The sequence below is a fragment of the Hyaena hyaena genome, unplaced genomic scaffold (assembly GCF_003009895.1).
Source record: "Hyaena hyaena isolate Hyena2069 unplaced genomic scaffold, ASM300989v1 scaffold_192, whole genome shotgun sequence".
In the NCBI taxonomy this organism is placed as follows: Eukaryota; Metazoa; Chordata; class Mammalia; order Carnivora; family Hyaenidae; genus Hyaena; species Hyaena hyaena.
In genome coordinates, this window is record NW_024080825.1 from 1862709 (window position 1) to 1880247 (window position 17539).

Sequence of the window (17539 nt, forward strand, 5' to 3'; positions counted from 1 at the left end):
CGTGTCCAGAAGCCTGGAGCTTCCCGCGGCCGAGAAGCAGGGAGGCTCCGTGGGGAGGGAAGCGGAGCCCCATCCGGATCTTCCTCCTCTGCCATTCTTCCGAGGCTGTTAGTAGTATAGACGTTTAAGAGCGTTATGGACTTTGGATTCAAACAGTCCAGCTCCGCGGCTTCTTAGCCGTATGACTTTTGGGCGAATTCCTTAACATCTCTAAAATCTGTTCCCTCATCCCTGAAATGAAGCCATTTCCTGGCCACGCTTCTAGCACCTGGTAAAAATCTCAACCTGTTAAATCAATGCCACACCTAAGCCATCTTGACTCACTTCTCTGTGGCAGGAAGTGTTCCCAAATTCATGAATTCGGTGACTAAGGATGTAATACTATAAACACAGGCTCTGCCATCCTATCTGCTGTGTGATCTTGGACATTGGTTTCAGTTCTCCATCTAGGGCAGTACCTCTTTCATGGAGTTACTCCGGGGGTGGGGGGGTGGTGGTGGTGGTGGTGGTGGTGGTGGATGAAATGAGTCAATACATCTAAAGCATTAGAACGTTACCTGGCACACAGTAAGTGCTCAATAAATGCTAGCCATTTTTTATATCGACTTCTTACTTAGGCTTAGAACTCAAGTGGTTCTTACACCTTCCATTCCAATGATACAGACTTCCTTGCTTCCTTCTTATTCCGGTGAGGAGTTCTCTAGTTTTGCAAATCAATATTTATATAGACTGATAGAGGGACACGTCTTGTGCATATTCATTTGAGGAACAAAGACTAAGGGAGAAAGTCTCAGAGAATAGAGGCATAGTGTGAGAAAAAAAGCAAAAGACACAAATAAGCAAGGGTAGTTGCTTACATTTCTAAAGACATTATTTGGTTGGTAAAAACCAGAGGGGGGAGGAAGCTGATGAAATTCATTTTATTTAAATATATTTTTAAATGTTTTTTTTTCTTTTCTAGGAGAGAGAGAGAGAGAGAGATAGCATGAGCAGGGGAGGGTCAGAGAGAGAGGGAGTCACAGACTGAAACAGGCTCCAGGCTCTGAGCTGGCAGTCAGCACAGAGCCCGACATGGGGCTCGAACCCACGAACCGCGAGATCATGACCTAGGTGAAAGTCGGACGCTTAACCGACTAAGCCACCCAGGTGCCCCATATTTAAATATATTTTTAAAGGCACAGTAGGTATCAGTGAGGAAGAAGAAAGCCCATGTGTGGGAACATTACCAATCCAGCCAAGAAAGGCAAAGAAAGTAACATGGAAGCAAGATGTACATAGTTACAGGGCACCTTGGGGGGCTCAGTCGGGTTAAGCATCCGGTGGGCATCCGGCAGGCTCAGGTCATGATCTCAATGTTCATGAGTTCAAGCCCCACGTCGGGCTCTGTGCTGACAGCTCAGAGCCTGGAACCTGCTTTCGATTCTGTCTCCCTCTCTATGTCTACTCCTCTCTCACTCATACCCTGTCTCTCTCTCAAATAATTAAACATTAACAACTTTTTTTTTTTTTTTTTAAAGATCAATATAAGTTACTAGAAAGGGCAGCCTGGCAAGTCCTCAGATAAAAGATAATATCTAAGAGAAGACAAAATTCAAATCCTAAAGCTTAAGTTCCAAAGGTGGACAAATGCTTGTATTTACTGACAAGGTGACCATGAATTCCAGGAAAGGTTGAGATTTTTTTTAAAAAAATCTCATTAGTATCCCCCATAGCATATTCCATTATGTAATGAAGATTGCCAGGACCACAGACTCTCAGAGGCCAGCCAGCCCAACTGACTCTACTGATAATTTGTTTTATTTGCTGATACTTGTGCTACTTTCACAATTTGATGGTTAATCACTCACAAGTATCTTTTTTCTCTTTTAAATGTAACCTCAAGGGGTGCCTCGGTGGCTCAGTTGGTTAAGCATCCAACATTAGCTCAGGTCATCATCTTACAATTTGTGGGTTCAAGTTCTGCGTCAGTCTCTGTGCTGACAGCTCAGAGCCTGGGGCCTGCCTCAGATTCTGTGTCTCCCTCTCTCTCTGCCCCTCCGCCACTAGTGCTCTGTAACCTCAAAAGGTTTGCAGGTACATGATTTTATCCCTGTCAGCACATACCATTCATTTTAAAAGCATAAACGTGGAGAAAAGAAGGTCCAACATGCACATGCTCAGCACCTAATTGAGCATAAAATAGCAATACCGTAAGCAGCAGGTGTATTCTGTTCTTCGGTATAGCCTGTATATCCTGGATATGTCATGTTTCCAGTATTTGCTAGATATGTCACCTAGTTTGTCAATATTGTCCTTCACATGACTGGAAGGCAGGGACTGGGTGATGTTCTTGCAATTAATTTTATACAGAGATGCACACAGATAGATGAAGAATGGAGCCTCTCTGGTGGTGAGCTACCGGTGTCCTCCAAGGATTAAATGCTAAACTCCAGAAACTGGAGCCGCAGTCCTTTTGTCAACAGACCTCAGGGACCTCAGGGCAGGGAATGAGAGATACTCATCTGCTCCAGGTATTGGCTTCTAGCCTCTTCTTGTGCGGCGGCCCGGCCAGCAGTCTTCTAAATCCTAGCCTTTCCCCTGGACAACTTTACCACTTTGTACATCAGGGTAAACAATTTGCTTTCTAGCTGGGATTATCTACCCTAAAGAAGCAAAATTCTTCATTTTGCCCAGCATCGCGGCCCTTTCCCCTGTCTTCTGGGAACCTCCTATAGGGCCATATGCAGGTGAAGTGTCAATTTCACAATTTAGTAAAGGTCTCCCCTTCAGTACTGCCTCTGTGGTAGCAGTAACTTTGGGTGCTTGCCCCCAACCCCCCCATCAGACTGTAGGTCCCTAGAAGTCCTCTCTGGCACACCCCTTTCCTAGGTTTTCAAAGCCTTGCAGAGAAGAGACTTGATTTGGATTTTGCCAGATGAATGTGGGAGGGGTAATTCCAAGCAGGTCATAGAAGGGCTTGGACAGCTAAGGGTCTGTGGTCCCAGCATCACCCCGGCCAGTAGCCTTGGAGTATCGCTCCGAGCTGTGATTCTAAGTGCCTTGGGAATGGGATGCCGCATAGGAGAGGAATTAAAATACAGGCAGTAGGGCTTTTATAGGGCGGCATGCAACCTTGGCTCCATTTTGGCAGCAGAGACCTTTTGAAGGCTTTTAAATACTACTAGCAGGATAATCCTAAATACAAACATTTATTTCCAGCTCCCTAACACACTGGAAAGTCGTGCAAGTTCTCAAGCTCCTTGTAGACAGGGGTTGTATGGCACACCCAATAAACCACACAGAAAGTGTACAATTTGATCAGTTCTGACACGTGTACATACTCATTAAATGATCACGACTCTGAATGTTTCCATCGCTCTAAAAGCTTCCTTGTGCTTCTTTGTAACTCACTTTCTTTACCACCACCTCATCGTTCCCCTCCTACCCCCCCAAGCTGGTCACCCTCTCATCGCAGACACTAACCTGCCTCTCCATATACTGGGCCAGATTCTTTCTCCAGGCAGTCTGAGTCTGGAAAGGACTCAGTGGTCTTGCCTGAGTCCTGCCTAGAGGACAGTCCACACATTCCTGCTACAGACATCCGTGGGCTGGCTCTTGTCCTTTCCTGTTCTTTCCTTTCTGTGAGCTGCCTGATATCCCTTCAACATGGTTTTGTGGTTTTTTTAATGTTTATTTTTGAGAGAGATAGAGCATAGGAAGGGGTGGGGCAGAGAGAGAGGGAGACACAGAATCCGAAGCAGGCTCCCAGCTGAGCTGTCAGCACAGAGCCTGATGCTGGGCTCGAACCCACGAACCGTGAGATCATGACCTGAGCCGAAGTCAGACACTTAGCCAGCTGAGCCACCCCGGCGCCGCCCCCCGCCCCCCATGTTCTTTATTGCTTAATTCTGGCCATTTGTTGTTTGCAACCAGAGAACCCACATATAGCTACGCCCTTCCTCCCCTAGTCACCATTTCAGAGAATGGCACCGCCAAATCCTTTTATTTCAAGCCTAACCCAGAGTAATTCCTGAAAAATGTCAGTCATGTATCCTCTTCTAACCCATTGCTAAAGCCTGCTCATTCAGCTCCCTGCTCAATATTCTACTTCTATAATAAAGTTCTAGCTTTTGCCTCATCATTATTTCTCTAGTACCTAGTACAGTGCTCGGTGCAGGCACTCGGTAAATGTCTGCTGAATGACTGAATTGTGCCGTTGTCCATAACCCCAGACACAAAAGCAAAGAGGGAGGAGTGTTCCCATGTGTGTTTATTAGGGGGGCAGGAAGTCAAAGTGAGTTTTTAATGTTTTCACAGAGGTAAATAATAGGACTTGAATCCTGGATTTCGGATTCTAAATTCCATGCTGCTTCCATTATATTATCACATTTTGTATCCTTTCCTTTCACTTGGGGGTCCCATTTCTTCCATCCTACTCAGATGCTTCTTTTTTTAAGTGTATTTATTTATTTTTGAGAGAGAAAAAGTGTGTGCATGTGAGTGGGGGAGAGGCAGAGAGAGAGGGAGAGACAGAGAATCCCAAGCAGGCTCTGCAGAGCCCAACATGAGGCTCGAATTCACGAACTATGAGATCGTGACCTGAGCCGAAGTCGGACGCACAACTGAGCCACCCAGGTGCCCTTCAGATGCTTATTTTCACCAAGCACCACACTGTAAACACTAGACACAGCTTTACAATGCAACCCCTTTCCAAGGGCATTTGGGTATTAACTGAAAGTGGGAGAGGGCATGCAGCAAAGCGTCTGGGTTGAGGAAAGGAACGGTGGCCCCGGCATCATTCTGACCGACCTGGGGGGGTCAAGGATGGGACTAACGCTTTCTGACAGGGGGAGAGCAGTGTGCTGGGCTCCACTCACTCTGTGTTAAAAGAAGGATCCACACACAGTCCGAATAATACTTTATTTAACAATCTGAAAGCCTGTTCTTTTGGCTCGAAGTCTTGCAAATGAGTGGTGAGTCAAAGATCTGTTCACTCTTCTCTGCGTACGTGTGGATGTGTGTCTGCATGGATTTGTCTGTGTCTATAGATGCTTTTGCTTTTTATGGTCATTTTCAGCCACTTTAATTAATATATAAAGTCTTCTTATTCTAACAATGCTAAAGCCTGAGTTAAATATTCCCCGAGTCTCATAGTTTCTTCTCCCAAGCCTGCCTCCCTCCCTCCCCTAAGTCCGCTCCTCAGCCCCCATTAATGCTAGATCTTTGGAGACTAGCAGCATCCACACGGTTGGAAAGCCTAAAAACGAACGCTAGATCTTAAGTCCATCTGACCTATAAACCTCGAGCTGAGGAGCTTCTCCGGGGAGATGTGTGCTGGGCGGGGGGTCTTGGCAGTCCCTCTTCAGAGTTAGTCATTTTGCACTGTAGGTGCCTGGAAAGGAAGCAAACATGACTGGGTTAGACGTTGCCCTCTCACCAACCACTCATGGGGAGGAGGAGGCAGAAGGCTTAGTTTGCTTCTATCAAATTATATTTCTCGTAAGGCACTGGCTTCTACTGAGGGAGGCGATATAAAACTGGATGCTGGGACTACTGTAGAGTCTGTTCGTCGTATAATTTACCATCTCTTTACGGAGACTCACAGGGGAAACTTCTTTGCATCTTAGTAACAAGAGCTGATGCTCTCTCTCTCTTTTTTTTAAGATTTTAAAAAATGTTTTATTTATTTTGAGAGAGAGTGAGAGCAAGAGAGCGTGAGCAGGGGAGGGTCAGAGAGAGGGAGATACAGAGTCTGAAGCAGACTCCAGGCTCTGAGCTGGCTGTCAGCACAGAGCCTGACACAGGGCTCGAACCCACGAACCGTGAGATCATGACCTGAGCTGAAGTCCGTTGCTTAACTGACTGAGCCACCCAAGCGCCCCTCATGGCTCCATTTTATGTCATGGTTACTAATATACTTCTGAGTATACTGTGCGTGTGTATGTATTTACCTTTTTGGGTGCCTTTTATATATCTTAACTCCTTTTTGAAATAAGTGCCGATAAAACGAAATACATATTTAGAAATAAGGCTATGGTGAGAGGTCCAGAAGTTCAAGGGCAAGTGCTAGGAAATGGGCACAGAAACCACAAAGGCCCAGGTTACTCTTGGTTCCTCTGGTTCCCAACTGCCTGACTTTGCCCTGAAGATACTGTTCACTGTGGGTTCCCCTGGTAGCACACAGTGAGGCTTCCAGACTCTAAGCAAACCTCTGTCCACCCCTGGTGCCCAATCCTACCTCTCATCCCATTCTGCGTATCTGGCCTCCTTACCTCTTCTGGAGGCGCGGGTGTCACGACGCTGCTCTCTTCTGGAACTGCAGAGACGTGGAGCTGAAGATCTTGGCTCTGCAAAAAGAAGAATTCTGCGGGTGAGAGAGGTGGCTCTGCCCCGCCAGCCTCTCCCCAGCTAAGAAGGGTCTACACTTCACAAGGGTCAAAGACAACACAAAGGGCAAACATACAGTGTTGTTTTACTGTGGCCTGAGAGCATCAGGGAAGGCTTTCCTGTCATTCTCTGTCTCAGGTCAACAAACCAAGATTCCAAGGGTGAAATGACCTGCGGGGACAGGGACCTGGGTCTTTGGACTCCTGTTGTTTCCACGCTCAGACACTGTGTGATCTGTGTGACACGCATCTGTATATAAATCTACGTGGGAGTCTGGGAAGTATAAATATAGGTCTCCAAACCACTAGCTACCACTTTTAGACTAACCCTCCTGGAGAACGCACTGCAGCTCTCATGCTGAGATGATCCCGGGCTATGCCGGTTGGGAAAGGCAAGTGGTAGATGCTTTCTTTGGGGAAAAGTTCTGGGTTCTGAGATGGGAACCCGAAGTATGGAAAGCCCTCCCTAAGAAGTGCTGAGCCAGGGGAAGACCTTGGCATTCTAAGGTTTGGAATGTATTTTTTTACGTGAAATGTAATCTACACACTATAAAATTCACCCTCTCAAAAAGCAGGACCAACTTCTAAGAGTCTGAGACAGCCACCACTTGGAATCCTGTGGTTTCTCCTTTAAGGGGTCTTTCTTCTTCTTCTTCCCTTCCCCAGTTCCAGGCTGTGAACTGCCCCAAAGGTAATACCACCTCCCAGAACGATACTATTCTTTTTTTTTTTTTAACATTTATTTATTATTGAGAGACAGAGACACAAAGCATGAGCATGGGAGGGGCAGAGAGAGGGGAAGGCACAGAATCTGAAGCAGGCTATCAGCTGAGCTATCAGCACAGAGCTCGAGGCGGGGTTCGAACTCACAAACCGCAAGATCATGACCTGAGCTGAAGTCAGACACTTAACCGACTGAGCCACCCAGGCACCCCAGAAAGGTACTATTCTTTCAGAGAACCTTCATTCTTTCTCAGGCAATTCAAATGCCAAGCAAGTAGTACAGATTTTCTTGAAGTTATTCTTTTTATTTACCTGTTTTTTTATATGTGTTGGCCCATCATTCTGCGTGAGGGAAAATATGACTTATGATGTGTCTGCAAGGAGAGTGAACAGATCTTGCAGGACACAGGCCTCAGAGGCCTGATGACCCTGATAGGCCAGCATCGAAGATGCTCTAGTTGCTTAATTCTGTAGCAAAAACGTGTCTCCTTAGTTGATGACCAAGCAATCCCCCAGGAGAGGCTGGGAGTCAGGAAACACTAGAAATCCCAAACATTAAGAGGGAAGGAGACTGCGTTCTATATCTCTTTCCCAAGGAGGATAGTGTTACTAGCCTGTTCCTCAAAAATAAATAGCATCTCAGCCCCTGTAATCTCCTCTCCAATAAGATTATTCCAAAGATGCAAAACTGTCCTACTCACCAGAGCCAAACAGGCCGTTCTATTGCTGACCCCATACTAAAATCATATACTATGTTACAGTCACATTTAAATTGATCTTGGAGGGGCGCCTGGGTGGCTCAGTCAGTTGAGCGTCCGACTTCAGCTCAGGTCATGATCTCACGGTTCCTGAGTTCAAGCCCTGTGTTGAGCTCTGTGCTGACAGCTCAGAACCTGGAGCCTGCTTCAGATTCTGTGTCTCCCTCTCTCTGGCCCTCCCCTGCTCACGCTCTGTCTCTCTCTCAAAATAAATAAACGTTAAAAATTTTAAAATAAATAAATAAATTGATCTTGGATTTTCCATGCCATTGAATTGCTCTTTGTGGTGCAGAAGAGTGAAACATGGTTACATTTTACCTACTCAAAATCCCACATTAAGCCTGTGCTCATGCACTGTCCACACGCCCTGCTTATTTCTCCCAATCAGCATAGCATCCTCAGATGAGAAGCCAGCAAGGGGCAAGTTCTATGTCTTGCTTTGTTAGGACCTTCAGTATCTCATGTGGATCATGACCCAAGGTATAACAGTGTTGATGACTTAGATGTTAGTACCTCAGGGGAGTCAGCGAAGCTTAGTTTATTGTTCTCTTCCTTGTCTTCTATATTCTTTGCCTTGTCAGACTCCGAAAACACCTGTGGAACAAAGTGAACAGCGTATGAGGAAGTCCTACACCTTCACGGCCCCCGGGTGCTAGCTACCCTGTACGCTTCGCTTTGCCTGTGTTAGCTGGTGCTCACAGTACAGCATGGTGCCCACATCCCAATACCAGATACCAGGAGGCTCTCAAGGTAGCCTGGCCAGCCTTCAGTGAGTCACAGGCAGTCACAGGGTGATGTGAACTGAGGGGCACCAGGAATCTCAGACTCCCAGATACCACATGGCTCATGCCCTGGCTGCCTTCATTGCCCAAATGTTTCCTTTGGCCACTGTATTTAAAACTGCAGTTTAGAAACCAATTTGACAATAAACTATTTGTAAAAACAACAACAAAAAAAAAAAAACACCAAAAAAACCACTGCAGTTTAGCCGGGGCGCAGGGGTGGCTCAGTCAGTTAAGCGTCCGACTTCAGCTCAGGTCATGATCTCATGGCTCGTGGGCTTGGGCCCTGCGTCCAACTCTTCGGTGACAGCCTGGAGCCTGGGGCCTGCTTTGGATTCTGTGTCTCCCTCCCTCTCTGCCCCTTCCCTGCTCATGCTCTGTCTCTTTAAAAAATAAAGATTAAACAAATTTTTAAAAAACCCCTGCAATTTAGCCTTCACTCCCTGTGCCTTCTCCTACTTAATTCCTCTCTGTATCTCTTAGCATCACTAAACCGTAATTTTACTTACTGTTTCTTGCCTATCTCCCTTATTCTTCCTACCCCGCCCCCCAGCCACTAGAATATAAGATGCAGGAAGGCAGAGAATTTTGTGTTTTGTTCACTGTAATATCCCACCTCCTAGAAGACTGCCTGGCACATAGCAGGGACTCAGTCAGTAATTATGGAATGAATGAATCTCGGTGCCATCTAGTGAGGTGGCTCACCATAATCTCCTCTACAACACACCTGACAGGTGATCATGTATTCTTAGCTTTCAACAGCAAGGGTGGAGGGCTATTTCTCACGGTGGCCTATCCTAGTTTGGTTTTTAGAAGTCCCTGAGCTTCCTTTCCCCTATATTTGAAACTGGTTTTCCACATCAGTTTTTGACAGAGCTAATTGCTGAATGTTCCTCTTATATTGATCCAAAATGTACTTGAAAAAAAATTACATTGTTCTGCCCTCAAAAATCTCCCAGAACAAGTCAAATCTCTCTCCGATATGATATAGCCTTTCTGTGTAATTTGAATAGAATACACCTTGATTTCCAGACCCTTCACAGAACTGGGTACTCTTCACAGGTCTCTGCCTCTATTTTAACACAGTCCTTTTCTCATCCATATCCTCACCTTTCAGAAGACCGTCCCTTTTGCCTAACTTTCCCCTGTGAGTTCCTTCTTATGTGCCTCTTGCATCACAGAAGATATACCTTGGATATTTGTGGCTGTCATTTTGCTTATTGTAGTCCTAAGTATGACGAACTGGAATGAGACCCTCCTCCCTGTCCCCACTAAAAAACATAAACCTCAAGGGGCGCCTGGGTGGCTCAGTCGGTTAGGCATCCATTTTCGGCTCAGGTCATGATCTCACAGTTTGTGGGTTCGAGCCCCGCGTCAGGTTCTGTGCTGACAGCTCAGAGCCTGGAGCCTGCTTCAGATTCTGTGTCTCCCTCTCTCTTTGACCCTCCCCTGCTCACACTGTGTCTCTCTCTCTCAGAAATAAATAAAACATTTAAAAAAATTTAAAAAATAAATGTAAAGCTCATGATGCCAGTTGTAGACTCTTTATACTGGGAACTCCGAGAACTTGGGAGCAAAAGAAGGAAATGAACAAGAATCTACTCACGACTTCAGCTCAGGTCATGATCTCATGAGCCATGAGTTTGGGCCCCGCGTTGGGCTCTGTGCTGACAGCTCAGAGCCTGGAGCCTGCTTCAGATTCTGTGTCTCCCTCTCTCTCTGCCCCTCCCCCGCTCATTCATTCTCTCTCTCTCTCTCCTCTCAAAAATAAATAAACATCAAAAAAAAAAAAAGAAGTCAATTACCCTAAAAGTACAGGTCACTAAATTAGTCGCTATGAATATGCAAAACAATCCCCAGAACCAAAAAGGTGTCCAAGAAAATCCTCGAAACTGTAATCTAATGACATAAGATCTTATCAGTTGGGGCATGCTGACTGTAGTAAAGGTGATCTATCTACATGGATGGTGTAAAAGGGAATAAAGACTCCAATCTCACCTCAGAGGACACCAAGGTAGGGGAAGTACAAAGTTCTTCTGGGTCCGGATTGCTGATGCTTTCCTTTTCTCTGGCCTCAGGAGTTCTCACTGACTTCTCTGGTGGCTGGGGGTCAGGAGAAGCTCCCAAGGAGGCCCTGGGACTGGTGGGCGAGCCAGGTACAGAGGTTGGAGGGCTGGAGGGTACGTTCCCCGAGGAGTGCCTGGGGCTGGGAGCGGCTCTGGGCGGAGGGGGCCTATTAGGAGGCGCTGAGGTCCTCTGAACGGGAGCTCTCTTCTTTGGCTGTTCAGACCCCTCACTTGAGGTGCGGGTTCGGAGGACCACTTCTGGGGGAGATGAGGGCTGTTCTGAAGGGATTAGGGGCCTGCCTGGTGGTGGAGATGGGGGGCAAGGGACAGCTTCTTCTTGAGACTTGTCATCCTCAATGATGGGAGAGGGCTGGGCCTGGGCGGGGCCATTGCAGGCTGGCAGAGGCTCTTCCTCCTCAGAGGACGTAGCTTCTGACTCTTCCTCCTCTACTTCTTTGTCTTTTAAGGGCTCTTTAATCTCAGAATCATCTTCTCTGGCCAGATTGGATGCCAGCTCTTCTTCACTTGCTGAGATGGAGTCCCTCTCATTCTTCAAAGAAGGCGTAGAGGGACTGGTAGGTGAGGTAGGAGGGCTGGAGACTTCAGACGTTCGAACTGGGGAAGAGATGACTAAAGAGCGTCTGCTACTGCTAAAAAAGTAAGAGCGTTCAGATTCAGGAGAGGAGAAACCTGGAAGTGACCTAAATACCCCCAAGGAAATAACGATGTATGCACATCCAAATGAAACAGAACAGAGCCATCTAAGATATGAGAAAGTCTGTGTCCTTTGCAATAATGCTTCTATTATAAAGTGCAAAAGAGGCTATGAAGTGTTATATATATCACGATCTCAATTAAGTAAAAAATACATAAAGAAAGCAAGACCGCAAAGAAACACAGCAAAACGCTGACAAAATATTTTCTCTGGGGAAAAGATTCATGGATGATACACAGCTGATCCTCGGGGACTCTGTATTTGCAAATTCACCTGCTCCCTACAATTTATTTGTAACTCCAAAATTAACACTCATGATGCCTTCTTTCGCAGCCAGCCACGGACATATGCAAGCTTCGAAAAGTGGGTGCCTGGGGCGCCTGGGTGGCTTAGTCGGTTAAGCGTCTGACTTTCGCTTGGGTCATGATCTCGCGGTTCGTGGGTTCGAGCCCCGCGTCGGGCTCTGTGCTGACTGCCAGCTCAGAGCCTGGAGCCTGTTTCAGAGTCTGTATCTCCCTCTCTCTCTCTGGCCCTCCCCTGCTCACGCTGTCTCTCTCTTTCCTAGAAATAAAAAAAATTTAAAAAAAAAGAAATAAATAAAAATATAAAAAAAAAAAAAAAAAAAAAGAAAAGTGGGTGCCTGACCAGCACTTTCCCAGCCGAGGTCTAACCAGGCAACCCTCTGCCTGGTTTCAGCTCTTACACCACAGATGTGCCCTTTCTGCCACATCTTTCACAGTGTGCTTTTTGTTGGCGATTTTGCTGTTTAGAATAGCCTCCATGTATAGCAGTAAGGTGCTTAGAGCAAGAAGACCATGATGTGCCTCACAGAGAAAAAAAAAATGCATGTCAGGTAAGCTCCCCTCAGGGAGGAGTTATGGTGTCGTGGGCTAGGAGTCAACGATACGTATTAAACAAGGTGTCTTTAAACAGAAACACACACAAGGCAAGGTTATGTATTGATTGGCTGATAAAAATGCTGGGAGCGGGGGCTCCTGGGAACCTAACTCATGTCTCCCTTAAGAGAGATGGTTCAGTATTTGCTAATCCAGTGGTCATGGTGACGTAATAGAACCCAATGACTACAAATAACGAAAACTGACTATACGTATTGAGCATCCCGGACACTGTGCTGAGTGCTTGTGTGACCGACATCAGCTTGACTCCTACTCACCTCCACTGTCTACAAACTGATTAAGCAACCCATAGATATTTACTCGATGGGGACCAATTATGTGGTGGGAGATGGGAACAGGAAGAGGAAAAAAAAAAAAAGGAAACTTAGTTCTGGCCCTCGTGGGCGTTTCTGATGTGAGATAAGCTGAGTGACAGGGGTTCCTCCTAGTGCTGGCATTCTAGGCCAGTAGGTTTAGAGGCCCAGGACGTAGCCAGAAAAGAACCACATTTCCCTACAAGGCTCTGGGACATCTTGGTGTAAGTGATAGTAAGTTTCAGACAAATGGACCATTACAGAGAATTCTGACTCTCAACGCCAAGAAAAAGAGAAATAGAATTTTTGCAGCAGAAGGGAATTTGTCTAGGAAATCTACATTGACCCTTTCGAGATTATTTTTAATCACTCAACAACTGCTGAAACAGATTGCTAAATGGATAATACAAATAACAAATGTGAGCCTGATGCTTCCTTCAAGTCCCAAGATCAGTTTCACTACCTCCTTTAAAAGTCTTCCCTGACCATCCATACAATGGCAAGTATTTACCTCTATGGAATTCCTACTAGTCTCATTAGGTACTTAGCATGTGCAAATCTATATTGTTTCTTGTCTCTTTATGTACATTTTCTGTTCTTTCAACTTTTGGTAAATCAGCTTCAGGCAGAGGACAAGTCTCCTATGTCTTTGGGTCTCTAACTCTCAGCATCAGACCTTGTACATAGAAGGGAGCAAAGGCTTCAGAAGGAGAAAGTGATCACATTCTGAGGGACCACTGAGTTGCTTATGTTTACCAGCGTATAGAATGTACGAAGGCAATAGACAACACACACACACACACACACACACACACAGACACACACACACACACACACACAAAAAGAAAGCCATAATAAATTGATAAGATATTTGCAGCACATATCATTAAAGGACTAATATCCAGAATATATACACAGAATACCTCCTATAAATCAATTTTTAAAAAGGGTAAACAGGGGCACCTGGGTGACTCAGTTGGTTAAGCATCTGGCTTTGGCTCGGGTCATGATCTCATAGTTCGTGAGTCTGAGCCCCACATCAGGCTCGCTGTTGTCAGCGCGGAGGCGGCCTCAGGTCCTCTGTCCCTTTCTCTCTGCCCCTCCCCAGCCTACACACACACTCTTTCTCAAAAATAAATAAACATTAAAAACATTTTTGAGAAAAAAGTAAACAATCCAAGTGAAAAATGTGAAAACGAGGATGAACAGGAAAGTCACAGAAAGGAACCTTAAAATGGCCAATAACACGAAAAGATGTTCACGCTAACCAGCAACTGGGGAGATATGAATTAAACTTGCAAAAAATTCCATTTCATATCCATTAGCTTAGAAAAGTTAATCAGTCTAACAATGCCACGTGTAGCAAGAATATGGAGCACCAGGGGCTTTTATTACTGCTGGTGGGTTGTAAACTCCAACGGTCACTTTGGAGAGCCTCTGACAATGACAATCCCTAGTAAGGTTAGAGAAGCCCAAATGCACGGACTATGCCTCAGCAATTCCCCTCCCACTGTCCACCCTAAAGAAACTCTTGGTAATATACAGAAGGAGAAATGTAAAATGTGGCCACTGCAACATTATTTGTAATAGCAAGAAAGTGGAAAACAAACGTCTATCAGCGGGAGGACAGAACAATAAATTGTGGGTCACAGACCAGAGCTAGCAACATGTAGCAACAGGATAAATGAATCTCACAAACGGTATGAAGAGAACAGAGAAGCTGCAAAGGAACACATCCAGCATAATTCCATTTTCTAAAGTAAACAGTATTTTCTGTGTATGCATGTATGTGTATAAGAAAAGTAAAAAGACATGCATGGGAAAAAGGAATATGAAATTTAAGGCAGTGGTTACCTTTGGCGAGGGGGCAGGAAGAGAAAGTGAGTGGGGAAGGGACGCCATGTGCTTCAATAATACATATAATAGCTGACTTCTTAAATCTGGTGGTAACTATATGGCTATTTATGGTATTATTCTTTTTTACTGTATTTTTTTATATCTTTACTGATAGCTAAAATATTTCATGCAAAGAAAAAGAATTTATAGGAGGCATAATACAAACAACAAACTGGGGCGCCTGTGTGGCTCAGTCAGTCAAGGGTCCGACTTTGGCTCAGGTCCTGATCTTGTTGTTTGTGAGTTCGAGCCCTGAGTCGGGCTCTGCGCTGCTGCCACGGAGCCTGCCTGGAATTCTCTCTCCCTTTCTCTCTACCTTTCCCTTCCCTCCCTTACTTATGTGCACACACCTGCTTGCTCTCTCTCAAAATAAATAAATATACTTAAAAAAAAACAACAACAACCTCAAACTCTTTACAAAAAGCAAATAGCAAACAACATCATGCATGTGACCACAAAGGGAAGGTCAGGATCGGGGGTGGAAAACACTTTGAGTGTTGCAAGTGTTCAGAGGACAAGGGAAGCTGCCAAGAGTCTCAGAAGGTGCTCACCTTGATACTCCCTTCACCACAAAGACTTTGTTGGAATGTTGCTTCTCCAGTTTGCTCATCACCTCGTAGAGACTGTGGTTCAGCTAAAGCCAGCAAGAGAGAGAGGTTGCTAGCCAGGGGGAACCCGAGACTGGCATGGCCCTTCTCTTCTCTTTCCGATGGCCCCCCAGATAAAACCTCCTCCACCCTTAACTATACAACCCCTCCTCATCTCTTTTGCACTAGTGTCCAGGGTCCTGGCCTGCTACCCCTTCTTCCTTGACTTGTCTGTGTCTTAAGTTCTGCCTCTTCCATCAGACTGGCAGCTCTCTCAAGGCTGGATCCTTGATGTCTGATATTTGATTTGAGGCTCTGACTTCTCTCAGGTAATCCAGGCAATAAAAACCCATTGTCGGGGCGCCTGGGTGGCTCAGTGGGTTAAGCGTCTGACTTCAGCTCAGGTCATGATCTCATGGTTCGTGGGTTCGAGCCCCACGTCGGGCTCTGTGCTGACGGCTAGCTTGGAGCCTGGAGCCTGTTTCGGATTCTGTGTCTCCCTTTATCTCTGACCCTCCCCTGCTCACGCTGTCTCTCTCTCTCAGAAATTAAAAAAAAAAAGAACCATTGTAATATTAACGAGGCAAACCATAATTTACCTAAAGAAACTGTGGAGAGGAACTTGTGGATGTGTGTGCGAGTTTAATTAATGTTGTAATAGCAAAGAGTCTTGGAATCCCAGGACTAGAAGAGACCCCATGAGGTCATGCTGTGTGGCTGCTTGTCACTGAATTGGACTGGCCTTCTCTATTCAAGCCCAACTACCCGAGGAGCTGGCCTGTGTTTAAACACTGCCCTCTTCGCTCCCTAGCAACAAAAGAGAAAGACTTCACAGCCTGGGATGCCACGCTCAGTCGGTAGAGTGTGCAACTCTTGACCTTGGGGTCGTGAGTTTGAGTTCCATGTGTGGTGTAGAGTTTACTTAAAATTAAAAAAATAAATTAGAAAAAAAGATTTCATAGTTTGGTTCCCCATTTCAGCTACTCCTTTCAGAGGCCTACCTCCTTTATTCATCTGAAGCCCAAGTTTGGATGCCGTGATTCAGTTGTTAATGGAGATGGGGAGGCCCCTCTCGGTGCACAGGTGCCTTAACATAGTTCAACACCGTCAATCAAGTGCTATTATCTCCTCATGAGAAAAAGGCAAAAATTCGTGGCCCCCATATCAATATTTAATGAGCTTATGTAAATTAGGGCGACCTTCATACTTCCTAGGAAAACCCACCTAACTGTCTAAATTCGCCAAGATGTTTCTCACCTTGCTCATCTCCCTGTAGAAGACATCCCTCAAGTTGGAGATGTTCTGGAAGATGGTCACATAACAGCTGATACGACTATCAGGAGGCAAAAAACAAAAACAAGACCACATTCAGGTAAGTGCTGATAAAGGAAATCTTTGAAACATGAGGTAGGAGCTTACGCCAACATCAGTGGACACCAAGGCTCCTCAGAGAAAAGCACCCTGCGCCCTAGGCTCGGGATGTGATCTGGGTTCATCAGGGTCAGGCCAGGAGCACACTGGACTCTCAGAGGAGTGGGAAGGTCAGAGTGGACACTTATCAGCCCAGCCTGATGCCAAAACATGAGACCTCTGGGTGCGGGAAGCTACCTTGGTTCAGGCTCTTTAAGTATAAAAGTAGACATGAAAGTACACTGAAGAACTTTTAAAGTGCTGTATAAATACAAGGCCATCCAATTATAATTATTATCATAAATAATTATTCCTTTCATTATGCAACACTTGGACTTCCATGAAGCCAAGTGAACAGTAGCAGAATTCTATAAATGAATTGGGGGAAATCTACCTTGAAGGAAACTGTGTTAAACTGCAACGCTACTTAAATTAGGTACTTATTAAAGTAGGTACAACGCTACTTAAATTAACTGATGTTTTAGAATATGTGTAGTTATTAAGAAGGCTCCATCATCCAGAGACTAATATTAAGCGACAACATAAAATACCGACTACAACTGCCATGAAAGTGTATCTCGTACAATGAAAACCGGATACAAAGAGAATTTCTACTCGGACTCCTCCCCACCGAGGTAGGAGATTTACGTCTAAAACGCCTTTACTTCCTGCGAAGCAAAGACATCATTAATAGAAATAATCATCCCAGGGTTCATCTTCTCTGTTGAGCTCGATGTTTCTGAGCCAAGCTTATCTAAAGCAGGACACACTGAGGCAGGAACCCAGCAATCCCTGGCCCGCCTGATGGCAGCCATGCGCTTGCCAAGATCTCTCCCACCCAAGAAGCACCTTGCCTTTAAACTGGAAAAGCCGGCAGGGTAGGCATGGGTATAGTGGGTATCTCTGTGCCTCAGGTGGAGTGAGCTGGGTCTGGGGCAATGAGGCGGGAACTAGCGTCACCCGTCACCCAGCAAGTTAGCAGCAGGGCTGAGGCTACATCCCACCCTTGCGCCAGAGCTCAGGTGAC

At 45.7% G+C, this 17539-nt stretch overlaps 1 protein-coding gene across 3 annotated transcripts in view; it reads right to left on the reverse strand.

The window, feature by feature from the left end:
* Positions 1–4882: 4882 nt before the first annotated feature.
* BIN2 (bridging integrator 2) overlaps positions 4883–17539 on the reverse strand; it is a 32651-nt gene continuing 19994 nt past the window's right edge. For all 3 annotated transcript variants that reach the window (XM_039241414.1, XM_039241415.1, XM_039241416.1), the window contains 6 exons: positions 16360–16435; positions 15067–15149; positions 10627–11344; positions 8360–8440; positions 6252–6326; positions 4883–5371 (listed from right to left, as the gene is read on the reverse strand). In XM_039241414.1, coding sequence (XP_039097345.1) covers positions 5348–5371; positions 6252–6326; positions 8360–8440; positions 10627–11344; positions 15067–15149; positions 16360–16435 — 1057 coding nt within the window. In that variant the 3' untranslated portion in view covers positions 4883–5347. The remainder of the gene's footprint in view (positions 5372–6251; positions 6327–8359; positions 8441–10626; positions 11345–15066; positions 15150–16359; positions 16436–17539) is intronic.